The sequence below is a fragment of the Enhydra lutris genome, unplaced genomic scaffold (assembly GCF_002288905.1).
Source record: "Enhydra lutris kenyoni isolate GAN:26980312 unplaced genomic scaffold, ASM228890v2 scaffoldscaffold1, whole genome shotgun sequence".
Classification (NCBI taxonomy): Eukaryota; Metazoa; Chordata; class Mammalia; order Carnivora; family Mustelidae; genus Enhydra; species Enhydra lutris.
This window is the reverse complement of record NW_019154085.1, coordinates 62,452,551-62,468,968: the sequence shown is the minus strand read 5'-3', so window position 1 is coordinate 62,468,968 and position 16,418 is coordinate 62,452,551. Positions and strand designations below refer to the sequence as shown.

The following is a 16,418-nucleotide window of genomic DNA, read 5'->3' as shown; positions in this document are numbered from 1 at the left end:
AACCACTGGCAGCTTCCTCTCAGTGGTTTTGCTATGGCAAGGAGCAGAAGACCAGAGAATCTTCAAAAGATTTACCTGGAGGGACAGGGAGGAGCAAGCTACTGGCAGCTGGGGGAGAAGAGGGAGTGCAAGCTAACGCAGGCGAGGTTGGGGAAGAACGTACTGAGTTTAATATTCCATAGAAATCAATGAGAAGATTTCTGACACTGCATTAAGATATTATGAAAATTGGGTCTTGTAATACTGACGTGGCTGTGATATATATCCAGACATCTACACTGTGGGTTTTTTTCTGGCTGTGACCTTTAGGCTTTTGGTACTGGTATTAGTATCAAAAAATCTTTGCATTCAGACTGGAAAAAGAATTATTCCAAGAATACATCCAATGCCAAGAGAAACTATAACTAACAATAAGAAATGCATGTGCCTGTGCATTCTCTCTCATTCGCCATCTTTCTTTTTCCGTTGACATGTCTACAGAAACACACACACACCCATGCACACACATAAAACCTAGGAAAGGCCAGAAAGAGGGGGGTTATAAAAGAGAAAGGAAGAGAAGGGAGATGGAGGGTAAGGGAGAAGGATAGAATATATTTTATATGAAAGTATTTTCCAAGTAGTTGAAGTTGATAGTTCACATTTAAATTCACTTATAGTGTGGAAAGACACAAATGTGAATTAACAAAAACAATGAAAGTAAAATGACAATGATTATATTTACTGACTGCCTTCTACATTCCAGATATATAGGTGTTTTATATATGATGTCTAAATTCTTACAACAACCTGATGCCTAGACCTCATTATCTGCATTTTACTGATGAAAAAAACCCTGAAGTTTAGGGTCATATTAAAACATTTAACATGGAGGAGAACCAAGAATCGATCACAGATCAAGCTGTCCCCAAAGTCTTTATTTTGGCGTTGCAAGATCCAGACTGCTAAACAATATGTTAACTACTCAGATATACAATCTGCAGCTAAAGAAAGAGCTGATATACTGTAAAATTCTGGTCAAAGAGAGGCAAAAGTAGGTCTACAAAATTTTGAAAAGTTTGCTTCAAACTGGTTAATATCAAACCTTAATCCATATTTTCATTTATATTTCTGGTTAAATCAAAGGACTTTATAACTTTTGTCTCAAGTAGTTAATACAATTCAAATGGGTTAGCATAATCATGAAAATAAACGTTTATCATTACACTCCTTTCATTGTCATGCACACAATAAGTTTCAATAGTTTAGAAGTGAATCTACAAAAGCAGTATTCCAAGTATATCTTGAATTTGCAGTAGCTTCCTGGAGGCTAAATGTAAAAATCTGTATGAGATAATAGAATCTACGTGTTGTATGTGGATTTTATTTTATCTGGTAAAAGACATAATGCTGATGTGATATAAAGTCAGGAAGAATTTTCTTGGAATTTATGGAATTAGTATTTTTTTCATCATTACCAACGTGCCACCAAGTAGCTCTGCTATAAGACTTCTGACATACCTTCCATGGTGTTGGTCAAAATACTGGCTAGACTCATTGCTCTTTGCCTTGCTGTAGGATCTTCCAGCAAATCCATGGAAACATGATAAGAACTGGACCTTCTCTTTCTTAGTTCTGTTTCAGTAGTTGTGCCCTGAAAATAAAACTTCAGGTAAAATAACTGTTATTTTTAAGGGTAGCAACACCCAAAGTGTTGGGACGCCTGCATGGCTCAGTTGGTTAGGCAACTGCCTTCGGCTCAGGTCATGATTCTGAGTCCCAGGATTGAGCCCCTCGCTGGGCTCCCTGTTCAGCAGGGCATCTGCTTCTCCCTCTGACCCTCCCCGCTTCTCATCCTCTCTATTTCTCTCTCTCTCTCTCGAGTAAAAAAAAAAAACAAAAAAAAACCCAAAGTGTTCCTATAGTAGTTACTACTTAACTAAGCGTCTACCGGTTGAGAACAGCTCATTAAGATTTTGCTGGAATCAGCATTCCTGGGAAGTGTTTGAAAGCCCATCAGATTCTCAGCCTTCAATGACGCCTGGGTTTGCAATCAAGATGGACTTTAATTCCCCGACGGTGGAGCTTTTGGATGGCGGGATCATGCCTACCATTGCAAAGATAATCTTTTAGCATTTCAACCATTCCTACCTGAACTTCAGACTGAAACTCAGTGTTCCTTAATTTACTTTCAGGTTGAGTTATTAGATCTTTATAGATACATATTCACAGTTTAACATATGGGAGGAATTTTTAAGGTTTCCCTAATATGTGTTAGTAATGGTTCCCTTAAAAGATGAATTCAACTTATAAAATGCTTTTGTTCATTATAAATAGGTAACAACTCCTAACATCCTTAATAATAAAAGCAAATATTAGAACTAATTTTTAACATTTACATTTACAAAACAACTCCACAAAGCATCCACAAAACAACACATCCTTGGTACCGAAGCTCTAATTTAAGTCAATAACACCAAGTTGGGGACATTTGATTTTTCACTATGACAAAATGATTCGATGCTTTCCTATTCCAAAATAAACTCACCAAGATTTCAACATGGGCAGAAATTTATTCCTACCTTAGGAGATCAAACAATGAAGTTAATTATCACAGGAAGAAAGGGCAAAACTCACGTATTTCATATGCTGATCTGAGTGCTAATAATAAATAAGAAGTCAAAAGTTCATAAGTTCATAATCCTCCCTATTTCTAAAAGAACAACATGAGTCCTGTTCATCTACTTTGACTTTACTGTGGAATGAGTAATTAACATTATTTTATTAACCTGAATACTTCCAATGCAGACATTCAAAAGCAAAGTTTCCACTCAGTTGAAATGATTGCCACTAGTGGTGATAAACATCCATCTAGGTCACCCTAAAATTAATTTTATGGTAGAAGAGAAGCAAGATTAATGAGAAAAAAAATACCACCACCACCACCACCACCACCACCACCTCACCCCGTTTTAACAAAAGCCCCTCAAATCAAAAAGTTGTTTCTCAGAAATTAAAATATTTGGCCTGGTCGGAGAGGCAAAGTTTTAAGGAAAAAATAGGGTCACTTAAAGGTCATCTAATCTCTTCTGCTCTACACAGAACTATATGTGAAATCCTAGATGTCTAATTTTTAATGATAGATTTCTGATCCTCTAATGATATTACTGAGGAAATTCTTTCTTAAGCTAAATTGTTTCTATTGGATTTACATGTTGAGGATGCTTGTACTTTGGGGGATATCATTTGCCTTCAGTGGTTCATTTTCTATTCTCATTTTCCGCTTTGCAGTCTCTCAAAGCCTACTCCTTTGCCTGCACCTTTGGCTCAGTCAGTGCCCTGCCTCTGAGTGCCTGGCTGCGTGACTGCAGAATGGACACGATGGAGTGGAAAATAAAAGGACCTCACTAAGCTTGGCTTCAAATGGGCTCCCATTTGCCTTCAGAGAGGTGTCCTATCCTTTCTGATCGGGCAGGAGTTTTATGGTAATTACTGATAAATTCTATTTTCCGAGATACTCCTTGTATTTATGTAAAGAAATTGAGGATTTGTTTTATTTATTTGTTTACCATATATCAAGATCAGTGATGCTCATACTTTATCCTGTGTAAGAATCATCAAGGAAGGAGTTTCCCAGACTTTGTTCTCTTCAGTCTTGTGGTGTAAGTCTTGATTGGCCCAGGAATCTCTATTTTTTCTCTTTAAACCACTTTATTGAGGAATGACTGACATGCAAAAAGCTGTACATATTTAATATACACAATTCAGTGGGTATACACTTGTGAACTATCACCACTATCAAGGCCACAAACATCTCCATCACCTTCCAAAGTTTCCTTTCATCCCCCTTTTTACTGTTGTTGTTGCTGTTATGGTTTGTGATGAGAATTGATGAGAACACTTAACATAAAATCTACCATCTTAGCAAATTTTAAGAATACAATACAATATCGTTAGCTATGGGAATTATGTTATATCAATCTCCAGAAATTATTTATCTTGCTTAATAGAAATTTTCTATCCTTTGGCCATCAAACTCACAGAAGCAGAGAGCAGAATGGTGACTGCCAGGGGTTGGGGGAAGAGGAAAATGAGGAATTTCCATTTTTAAGAAGCATCCCAGGAAATTCTGATGTAAGTAGTCTGAGGATGAAGTATATTTTGAGAAATACTGGGTTAAAAAAGAAAATGTTTGCTTCCTTAGCCATTTTCTTACTTTCCATTTAAGAAAGTTAAAAAAAATTCAATGGAAGACAACATTGCAGTTTGGGTAGAATATAGGTTTAGTAGCTAGAACACCAGAGGTAAAATCTTAGTTCCACCATGCGCAGACCTCAGCTTCCTCCTCTTTAAAATAGAGATAATATTAGTACCTATCATACTTAATGAACTAAATGAACTTAATGAACTAAAACACATGTAAAGTGTTCTGGGATGTGTCTGGTACATAGTCAGGCATGATTATTTTAACAGAGAAGTTGATATTTCTTCTGCATTCTTCCTGGTCCTTCACTACAAAGTTCTACTTTTTTCACCATTTATCTGACTCCAGGTACTTGGACATTTCTTTGGGAGAAAGTGGTGGGGAGAGGCCATGGGAAAAAAGTAATCAATGGCTATTTCTATAACCTAGGTAAGGGGTAAGAAATTTCTCTCTTAGGTGATTGAAAGCTGACTACATATGATTTTAATGTGGCTGAAAGAGCTTTTCCAGCTATAATAAATGGGCTTGTTTTAGAAAAATCATACAAAGAAGGTTACAATATGATTTGGAAAGCTATAAAATACAACCCAATGACATTGCTGGAATGTTTTTATGTCGGGCAATAAAATCTTATTTAATACCAAAGTTAAGAAGCATCTCATGTTTTACAAAGAAAAATGTCAATAATATATCCCTATAGGTGTCTGCTATTTAGTTGAAACTCTTTTTTATATGTTTGATTTACAGCCTCTTTGTGTACAAAAAGAAATTATGATAGTAATATAAAAATTGAAATCTTCTCTAAAAATTGCAATACATGACCCTACCAGGTACTTTGAGTGACTTCTTTATCACACAAAGGTACAATGGCTGGCTAAAAATGAGTGGGTGCTGAAAATGTTACAGCATTCTGACCTGCAAAGAAAAAGAACAGTGCATGGCAGGATTTAGATGTTTTTAGTAATAGTATCTACTTCAAGCGGAAGTATCAAATTCTCCTTTCAATGGAACAGTGGTAATAAGAATCTTTTTTATCATTTCTTGCATTTCATTCAATGATATTAATTAAACATTATGTTTGATAAATTGTTGCTGTGCTTTTTGGCAAGTTTCATACCCCTAGGCCTTTAAGGATATCCTTTTCTTCTTCCCATATAATGATGAAAATTTCTAATCAGATTCTGTGAGAGCCAACCTATATTTTTAATTAATTTGTAGAAACATCTAAATAGAACAATTTGACAAAGTGAGTTCACAGCTGGACTCAACTAACCCCAACAAAAGACCTCACAAAATTCCTGGATATGGAAATCAAAAAATACTGCCTGCAGCAGCCACAGGTCCCTTCCCAACAGTGGCAGTTTTCACTGGCCTCACCTCAGGAAGGAGCTGTCCAGCTGGAGACGTGAGGGCAGAAGGGCCCCCGACCAGTGAGACCACTCCATTGCAATCCACCGCACTGTGCATCTTTCCGTTCACCGGCAGAATGGGGAGTACCCTGGAGGCACGGCTGGCCTGGCTGACATTGCTGTGACGCCGCTCTCCATGTCTGTGTGGCACAAACAGAGAGTCTCTCCGGCTGTCATTGTCCTCAAAGGTGCTGTGCTCATCATCCGCAAAGTCATTCTCAGAGCCAATATCCTTTGTTCGGCCTCTGAAACTGAAAAGGCTCGCCCTACTGTTGCGTCTTGGAGAGAAAAGGGAGCCACGGATGCTCAATAAAGACTATGAATAATAAGAAAGCAAACAAAACATGGATGAACAGAATTAGAGCAGTCATCCCCAAACATGTGAGACGTGACTCGTGTCAGATTTGTTGACTTACCTGAGAGTAAGTCTCAGGACAAGTTGGAACCATGGGCTCCTGTGGTAACTGCTGGTGTTGTTCTGGCGCACTCTACCAGGTTCACCCCATTGGTTTGGCTTTTCCTTTTTCTCCCTTCCTTCATTTTTTATTTTCTATCATATTCTCTATTTTACACATGCCTTAAGATAGTTGCAAGTACCCCTCAACATTATTTTGTCCCATTACTGGCACATAGAACAGAATTTTTTGCTAGACTCTATTCTAGAAGTTAATCTCATTTAACATGCCAATGAAAAGCAACTACACAAACACCTACATTCAGATCCTTTGAAGCCAAAAATACAGCCAGTAAGAGCCCACTAGTGACCACACCCTGATGCAGATCTCACCACAGAGGAAAATAAAATCAATCTTGCTAGTAGGTCTGTTTAATTATAGTACAAGGAGCAGCTTCTCCCCTTTCCTTTGCATATTTTACAATGTGTTCATGAATAAATTAAATAAATCAAGCTGAGAGAACTGTATGATTCATTCCCTGATTTTCACTCTTCTGTCTCTCAAGAAATTTGAAAAGACCATATTCACAAAAACCTGGTTTTCACCAAGTATTTGGTCACAATCATTACACAGATTACTAAATGGCTATATTGTCACTGCTATCGTGCAGTTTTCCTTGATTCTTAAGCATTGTAGCATTGAACACAATCACTTCCCGATTATTACTAGTCTACTTTTATAACTTCACTATCGTCATAAACACTTTCTTGCTTGTCCAATATCCATTCCTCCTTCTTCTTTCAACAGTACCCTGATTATCCTTGACAAATGATCCTCAGTCAAGACTGTGACCAGGCCCAGCCAATGAGTGCATTCCATACCTCAGGCCATCGAGAACCATTTAAAGCTGGGCAGGGGACCCTGATTGGTCTATTGGCAGCCACTTTTTGCTTTCACAATTGTTTAGAAAGAGGTGCATTTTCAGTTGGGGTTGCTAAGAATATGGAATATAAGTTTGAAGTTGCAGTAGCATCTTGCCACTGTATTTGGAGGAACTAAGGCTTAAAAATATGGAGAAATGTTTGGCCATAATAACATGTTTGAGCCTTTGAATCCAGCCATACCTAAAGCTACTGACAGATATTATTTATCCAACCTAATCAGTTCTCTTTATTAAGCTGGCTAGAGTTGGATTTCTAGGTTTATTAATGGAAAGAATACTAATTTAATCATTTAAATGTTGTTAGTTTGATCTTTTTCTCTCCAAAGGATTTAAAGCTAACTAAAATTATTTTGTACCTATATACTTTTTATATTTCCTGACCAAAAGCATGCTTTTAATTTTCTTTTTGGCTAAAAAATAATCTTTCTCAAAAATGTCTATAAACATCTGTAAAACATCTATGAGCTTTAAACACTATCTTGTATTATGGAATCTTATTCATTAATTACAGAAAGAAGGACATTTAAAAAGACTGATCTGTTCCCTCAGAAGACAGCCTTTCTTCTTTTCCTGTTCCTGTTTTTTCATCTTATTACCAACTTCACTAGTAAGATTCCTTCTTTTCCTTTACTGTTTTCTACATAAGTAATTTTATTATGTCTCTCTTAGACTACTACCCAATTTCCTTCACCTCTTCTCTCTCTTTTCACAAGGGACTTTGAATAAGCTATAAAAACATGAGAGTTACAGGATTTGTGACATACTGGCTATCAGCTCAAAAAGTCAGGCAAGAAATGCTTGGCAATAAGAAATAAGGTAGAAACTATACGTATCACTCTTAGTAGGAGTTTATATTTTAACTACAAGTACTCTACTTAATTAGAGCCAATAGAAGGGTTTGGAGGGAAATAGGTTATAAAATTGCACACAAGGTTTCTCTCTGAGTTCAAAGGTGAATTATGCCATACAAGAACACAGCTTACATGAGACAGCTGTATGAAAAACGATTGTGCCCCATCTGTTAACATTAGCTTCTGTTGTTTGCATTAATTATCTAATCCATAACAATCAAATGCTGCACCACAAATAAAGGATGGCCAATACGAAAAATCTGCCATAACAAATGAATCCCTAAAAAAAAGCGAAACTCCTGCTTTATTATAAATAGGAAGTGAAATAATAACCTAAAAAGGTTGACTATATCTAATGACTTAAGAAGGTTGACTATAACTTAAGAAGGTTGACTATAAAATACTCAGGGACACCTAGGTAGCTCAATAGATTGAATGTCCAATTCTTGGTTTTGGCTCAGGTCATGATCTCATGGTCCTGGGATTAAGCCCTGCATCAGGTTCTGCACCCAGCACAGAGTCTTCTTGGGATTCTCTCTCTCCTTCTCCCTCTGCTCCTCTCCCCACTTGCACATGATCTCTCTCTAAAATAAATCTTAAAAATAAAATAAAATAAAATAAATAAACATCCAGATTGTCTTGAGATTTGATTAGAGATTGTACTCTTGACTTCCTTCTCTCCCATCTCCCACATGAACAAGTCAAACTGAAGTCTAAGAAATATTTCATACAATCCACCTACTTTACTGAAAAAATTATAATCTTGCAGTTGAAGCCTACATTGTATATATTTTTTTCAATGTGTAAATAGAAATGGTTATCAACACAATTGCCTTTCCATCATGTCACCACAAAATGATAGTCTTTAATACTTTTTGGGGTCTTAGACTCTCAAAAAAATCTATCATTGGGTCTTTCATCACCTTAAGAACCTCTACCTTCCTTAATATTTTCTGTATTACTTCCAGGGACGTGGAAAGTGGGATTAGTTTAAATTCAGGATTCTCTCTTTCTCTCTCCTCTCTCCCTCCCACTCTCCATCTCTCCCCATCCTCTTTCTTTCTCCCTCTCCATCTTTTTAGCTATTAAGCTATTTATCAAATAAAAGGAAAGTTTTCACTCTTTTAAAATATAGATACCACTTAAGAAACAAATATCAATCTGAGCTAGATGTTGCATGTTGTATATGTCAGTAATCACTTATCATGCCCAACTAGCTAGGAAATAGAGTTACAAAGAAGACGGTACTGGGAAAATGTTGTATATGTCGGCAAAATTTGCAGAAAGAAGTAGGTCAGAACTTAGCCTTTTCAGGCTTCACTATTTCACCTAGACTCAGTTCTACTGGATTTGAATTTGGAGCAAATTGAAGACACCTGGTGATCTGTAGTTTCAAATTTAGGCCTTTTTATCTCTCTAGTAACTTACCTTCCTTCTCTGCTCCCTCCCTCCCTTCTTCTTTTCCTTCCTTTTCAACATGACCAATGCTGTAAAAAGGGGATCTGATTTTTAAGAAACTCACATTTATTAAGATTAATGTCTCCACTAATTAAATCAAAATGATTATGACAACAACATGAATGAGAATGGGTATAAAATGTAGAATTAAAACCAAATTCTATTTTAAATGCAAATCCAACACCACTAATCTTTTAATCTATCCTATCTCATAATGTTATTTGGACTTAGAATGAATTGAATTGACCTACAAAAATTTTACACATATTTAATATGAGATTGTGAGACTGTATATACTGCAAAGTTTATGAAGAGCAAGTATAACCCTAAATATATGTATATTTTTAGGGAATTCAAAATGTAAGTTTCTTTATCTGTTTTTTAAAATATTCTTTCTAGTCAGGCTGCTGAAGTGGAAAGTTTCAGTGTCATACCAAATTTGAATACCACCTCAGCCTTAATAACTACATGGCATTGGCCAATTATTCAACTTCACTGGGCCTAATAAATAGTGAATACAATACTAATGTTAGCATTAATTATGATAATATAACAAGAATACCAAGGATAAAACAAGCACTTGACAAAGAATACAGCCCTCCTGTTCTCACATCTGTAGACTGGGGGTGATAATTATAGTACCCACTCGGGGCTGTAGGCCGGGTTTATACTGGAAGATGCAAAGGACTACGTAAGTGTTAGCCATTATCATTGCTATCAGTGTTGTTCTCGTTGTTATGATTACGGAATCATACTAAGGTTTCACTACTAGTGACGCTGTCATCTGAGAAACTCTATTTCTGGTAATTCTCTTGGTAATTGCAAAATATAAGGACCTAAATTTCAAAGTCTCAACAGCTTGTGTTGGTACGTAAGCCACAGGCATCCAGTGAACATTTACTATACCATATAATCAGGATATCTTTTCAGCACAAATCCTACATTAAACATGAGAGAGATAATCAAGTGCAATTAAGCACCACTATTTATTTAGTGTCATAAATAATCCTTAGTGCATTTCCACCTAAGAATTTTGGCTACACTTCTAGAAAAATTTTGCGTCAGTCTCCTTTGAAACAAGTGTCTGAAGAATGATTCTTCCAATGAAGTTTGTATGGGAATGGGAGCAACTACACAGATGGTATGGAAGAATATATCGTTCACTTCTAGGAACCTGCCACTCAGAAAACCCATAGCCACTGGGTCCCAGCACAGTAGTGTAGCTAAAAAGGGATGGGAACCATCTGCTGATAATTTCTCATGTGGAAAATTGCCCCGAGATGTTTGAGCCTTCCACAAAACCTCAAAACCATAAACCCTCCCAAGCTCAGTGGGGCCTAGACTCTAAAAACACTTTCTTGGGATTTCAAAAAGTTGCAAAACTCACAAATTCTCTGAGGTGATATACACAATATTTGATGATCATTACAGTTCTGAAAGTACTGTGCCATCCATGTATAAGGCGGTTTTATTTCTACCAAATTCTGGCACACCTTAAAAAAATGGTCTGTTGTGAAAGTGCAATTTATGTAAGCTAAGAATATCTTTACCTGATGTGGAGAAGAGAACCTCTTTTCATATGTCAACCTGCTTCCCTCTAGGGAAAAACGGAAACCTTTTCTTCTTATGCTGTCTTCGGATTCAGATTTGCGGACCCCATCTTCCTTCTCTTCTTCTCCAGACTGCTCTTTCTGCTTCTTTTTCTTCCTTCTGTTTTTCAGCTCTTTTTCACTCTTGGAGCTCAACTTTGATGCTACTGAAGAACTCTCTGAGAAAACTCCTATCCCGCCAGCACCACTGAACTCTCTTGATTCCGCAGATGCGGCTGCAGCCGCCGCCTGGAAGCGCACAAGGGAAACCTTGAAAAACTCTCTCCCTGTTTACTAGTTAATCGTCTTCAGTATCACGAATATGACCTTGAGAAGCAGTTCTCCATTCTGGTCCATATTTTGGAAAACCATGTGTGGTCATTAAACCAATTAAAGAGTTACATTCAAAAGACACATGGAAGATGATACGTGTGACTTTGATGGAAAGTTTAAAGCTCTGGCTTCTCACTATGCTCTCTAATTATTCAACAATATGAGCAAGACATTCAAATAACATAACAAATCTTCCATGACTTAATCACTGTATGAAGAAGGAAAGAATTTAAGAATTAAAGTTTCCTATTTTAACCTGATCCATCAAACATCTACTTGACAATAAATTTTTAGTGCCAGCCTAAGTTATTGAATTTTATTCAATTAAGTATTTTAGTTTGATAAACTTCTGTCTATGACTTAAGTGGGGGTATTTCACTAAGAAATATACAACAAAAACATATTACAGATCATATATACATATATGAATCCCAGATCATGGCATCTGAATAAATTTCTAAATTATTAAAGTACAGTTTTGGGAAAGGTATTGCATTCTATCTTGTTGCTGTTACCCCAGTATATCTTCTCTATCTGACCTTTATTAAATATTTAGGAAACTTAGTATTAAAAAGGAACTGTAGTCAAGATCCAAGAGAAGCCAAAAATAGGCACTTGGATTAGTTAATGCCATGAAGTCGAGCAAATACAATTAGAGCAATTCTTGTATTATTTTGAAGTCTTATCAAATCCAAATCAAATTATTTTTATAGGATAGGAGGCAGAGAATGTAGTGATTTCCTACATTTACACACCAGGATTTTCTTTAAGCGACCCATAAATTTGTATTTAAATACCCTTCAAATAAAAAATAAATATTAAATAGGTCCTCACTCTTCCAGGTTCCAGGAAATAATCTCAGTTTGAATCTGGTTTTCTGACCTTTCCCACCTCTACTGACACTAATGAAGAAGCAACTATAACAAATTCCTCTTCCTCAGAGCATTAAGAAAATACTTCAATTGAGGGCATGTAGGTCTAAATACTTTGTGAGCCTGAATAAATGAGGAGTCACAAGGGAGGAAAAAAAAAGTCAATAAAGCAATTCTAACTCTCCATGTTTTGATGCCATCAGCATTGACAGTAACCATCAACATAAAATAATAACCTAAAAATCTAACACGCTCTTAACACCAAACACATATGACATGTTTCAAATGTTACTTTTATCCACTGCTGGTTTTGTGTGGTAAATGCCCTGAGCTCACCAGTGTGGTCAGAGGATTGAGATCAACAAACACAAGAGCTCTATGCTCTTGCTAACAATACCTGAGCTTCTTCTTGTTGCTTTTTTAACTGTTCAAGCATCTGTTGAAATTCAGCTTCTTTCTGTTCGGCTTCCTCAAGAGTTGCCTGATTCTGTTCCTCATAGGCCATGGCCACCACAGCCAGAATTAAATTTATAAGGTAGAATGAGCCCAAGAAAATTACCAGTACAAAAAATATCATATATGTTTTCCCAGCAGCACGTAGTGTCTGTAAAAATACAAGAGATATTTTATTAAATTTTATATAGATGCTAAAAACTCACACTTCAAGTAATACAGTATTTTACAGCAATTCCCTTGATCTCAGTATTTCATGTTTCCCAGAAGAATCTTTTTATCTGTTCTCACCAGTTGGTAAAGGTTTTCCCAGAAGTCTTGAGTCATGAGACGAAATAAGGACAAGAAGGCCCAACTAAAGGTGTCAAAGCTTGTATAGCCATAGTTGGGGTTTCTACCAGCCTTAACACAGATGTATCCTTCTGGACATTGGCTGTAATTAGATTAAAAGAAAAAGTCAGTACTGCAAGTCTGCTGGGTGACTTCCCTGTTTCTACAGATTCCAATGTCTACTTTATATGACAGTAGGGAAAACAGATTTCTCTCACCATACCCATCACTTAACCCAACACTATGTGGACTGATTTACATAATAACAAATATATTAGGTCTATTTGTGGATTTCTCCGTGATTCATAATTGTCATAATATTTATCATGTCTCCATATAAAAGTAACCCACCATGATTAATATCTTTTGAGACTTGTAAAATGAATAGAAGAGTAAGTCAACAGGGAAAAAATTGATTTTCACTGAAGATATCTAGATGCAGAGTGTGTGTGTCGCAGTAGAGAAGAGAGGTGATGGAAGGATGGATGGGAGCACATGGAGAGGAGGGAATGTCTCTGCATTGTGAAGATTTCATAGCTATGACTTTAATGATCAAGTCAAACCTGGCCCCAATATTGTGCCTGACACTCCTGGGATGCCTGATCTTGAGTTAAGTTTCCTAACTTTGCTAATCTTCAGGCATCTCGTATGAAAGAAAGGGCTAATAACAGAACCTGCCTTACAAATACACAAGCATTGAATAAGATATTCTATGTAAAGCATTTAGTATGGTACAGACAAGCAATTAAAATTAGCCTGTTCAACTTAATCACTGGGATTTGGAGAAAAAGGCAGCACAATATTTATCAGATGAACTAAATGGAAAGTCTGTTACCACTGGAAATTCTGCTACAGGGATTAGTTATTAATGTCCACAACACCATCCTCCACTGAAGAACACTAAACTTCTTCTATGGTTCTAAATTCTTGCCAAACAGGGAAAGGTAATTATTTCTCTGAATTTTCCTAGGCTTTAGCTCCTAGTGCCAATACTTCTTCATAACAAAGTTCACTTGTCAATCATAATAATCAAAAGCATTATTGAATGCTGTTATAGCTACATATCTGCTAATCCATTTAATCCTCACAGCAACTCTATTATTATACCCATTTGTCACTAGAGGAAACTAAGGCAAGGGGAGGGAGTGTTATTTTGTAGAGTCAGGATTGAATCCATGCAAACTTTGCAGTCTGTGCTCTTAAGCACTTTGCTAAAATATGCTCGACATACACTCACCATGACTCAGATACTGACATTATCTTCAGAGATCTTACATTTGAAGCCATGGAGACCACATTAGCATATATAAAATATCACACTTACAAAAGTACATGCTTATGAATTCCATTAACTTAATCTTCTAATACATATGTACTGCTTTTCTATTTTCCATTGAACTAATTTGGAAGATTAGCTGTGACCTAGTACGGAAAAACAATTGCCACATATGAGTGTGTGAAAGAGGTGAGAATCCACACTTATTTCAGCTATTTTGAGAATCAGCGTGAAGTGGAATTTATGGAGGGCTCTGAATGGGGAGTGAGGGAGGGTTGGGTGGGTGGGATGTGGCAAGTTTTGGGGGCCAATGGAGCAGTGTGGTCTGAAACTTAATATGAAACATCACTTACCCTGCATCTGAGCTGTTGCCACAAAGCAGAGCATCATTTTGCCCTTCCAAAAAATAAAAGTGACCTATTTAAAGAGTGAGGAATAGAAAGAATCATTAAAAAAGTGCTCAAAACACTTCAGCCATTGTGTTCAAGTAATAAACCTCATAATTTTTTCAACCATAATGAAATGGATAAAATAATAAATACGCATATGGCTAAATGAAAATATGTTAATAACTGCATACTAAACAAATATCAAAATATAAAATTTTTATTTAAACAAGTGCTTAGAAAATCTGTTTTAAAAAGAATATTTTGGGGAAGGAATAGCTATTATAGCATTCTCTTATCAGCATTTATTGCAAATATAAACTCAAATTGCTTGGGATAGTTCAAAAAAAGAATTGCAAATTAAGGCTGTTTGGCACAAAAAGTGAGAGAAAGGGAAGGCTTGTTGCTTCAAATTGCTTCCATGCAAGTAAAATTTTACTTTATAAGTACTTTTTTGCATGGACTCAAAATAGATTCAGACTTTTTTTCCTACCAATTTTACCTAATTTCCTGTGAAAAGTGGGGTTAAGTCTTTCTCTTCTATGATGCTCTAAATAAGTATTGTTTGGGATTTTGGCTTGATTACTGTCTTTCAAAGGAACAGGATAAACTTATTTCTTTGAGGATATACAATTTTCTAAGTATATCTAATTTCTATTCTTAGGAAATCTTATATATAACTTCAATAAGTTGCGAAGATGATCTCAAAAAACATACACATTCATAAACATACATATTCACATACAAAAACACACAAACATTAAAACACATACATATAGGGGCGCCTGGGTGGCTCAGGGGGTTAAAGCCTCTGCCTTCGGCTCAGGTCATGATCCCAGGGTCCTGGAATCGAGCCCCGCATCGGGCTCTCTGCTCCGCAGGGAGCCTGCTTCCTCCCCTCTCTCTCTCTGCCTGCCTCTCTGCCTACTTGTGATCTCTCTCTCTGTGTCAAATAAATAAAATCTTTAAAAAAAAAAACACATACATATACCACACAAAAAATTATTATAATGGTTTTTAAGACTACTTAAAGACTATATTGAAGGAATTCCTTAATATATTATGCAGGGAAATCTGGGCTGGAGTTTTTCAAAAAGTTTTAGATCCTTACATCACAATATATGCCAAAAAAAATATTTCTAGATTTTTAAAGAGTGAAAATTTAAACACAAGTCTATTAATATAATACAAAGAATATATAAGTGTTTTTATGTAGGATATATAGGTGGTTCCTTTATACGTACAATATCTAAGGGAATTAGAATATCTTTATGATCTCTGAATTAAGAAGCATTTTCTAAACTTAAATAGAGAAAAATGAAAATAATTTTGATGACTATATTGCCTAAATATGAAAATCAGTTAAGCATTAAAAAAAAGCAATGAGATGAAAAACAAGTTAAATATATTTGCCAGAAAAGGACAAAATGTTAACATGCTTGATAAATTAAAGAATTCATATGAATTCTCCAAAATTTACTATCACTTGGTGAAATAATGGGTAAAAAAATCAACAGATAATTCACATTATATGAAATATGTAACTTGTTAATGATACTAATAAACATGAGTTTAAAAATTCTACTGCAATAATAATTAAGGAACAGTACACTTTTCTTTCTACCAAAAGATTTTAAAATACAAAAATAGTCAGTATTAAGGAGAGTTCAGTAAGATGACCAGTTCTGTAGGGAGTATATAGTGGTATATGATCTTTCTTGAGAGCAATATGACACTCTTTTTTTTTTTTTAAAGATTTTTTTATTTATTCATTTGACAGATAGAGATCACAAGTAGGTAGAGAGACAGGCAGAGAGAGAGGAGGAAGCAGGCTCCCCGCTGAGCAGAGAGCCCGATGCGGGGCTCGATCCCAGGACCCTGGGATCATGACCTGAGCTGAAGGCAGAGGCTTTAACCCCCTGAGCCACCCAGGCGCCCTG

General features: G+C 36.1%; 1 protein-coding gene across 7 annotated transcripts in view; it reads right to left on the bottom strand.

The window, feature by feature from the left end:
- The window catches only part of LOC111150610 (sodium channel protein type 2 subunit alpha), an 83,082-nt gene that overhangs the window by 49,969 nt on the left and 16,695 nt on the right, over positions 1 to 16,418 (bottom strand). For 4 of the 7 annotated variants that reach the window (XM_022509291.1, XM_022511548.1, XM_022510070.1 and 1 more), the window contains exons 7-12: positions 14,446 to 14,509; positions 12,778 to 12,919; positions 12,431 to 12,637; positions 10,790 to 11,077; positions 5,561 to 5,908; positions 1,501 to 1,633 (exon numbers count right to left, since the gene is read on the bottom strand). In XM_022509291.1, the coding sequence (XP_022364999.1) occupies positions 1,501 to 1,633; positions 5,561 to 5,908; positions 10,790 to 11,077; positions 12,431 to 12,637; positions 12,778 to 12,919; positions 14,446 to 14,509 (1,182 nt within the window). Of the gene's footprint in view, positions 1 to 1,500; positions 1,646 to 5,536; positions 5,909 to 10,789; positions 11,078 to 12,430; positions 12,638 to 12,777; positions 12,920 to 14,445; positions 14,510 to 16,418 lie in introns of all 7 variants that reach the window. The other 3 variants (XM_022513078.1, XM_022512309.1, XM_022510844.1) reach the window with 2 other exon arrangements.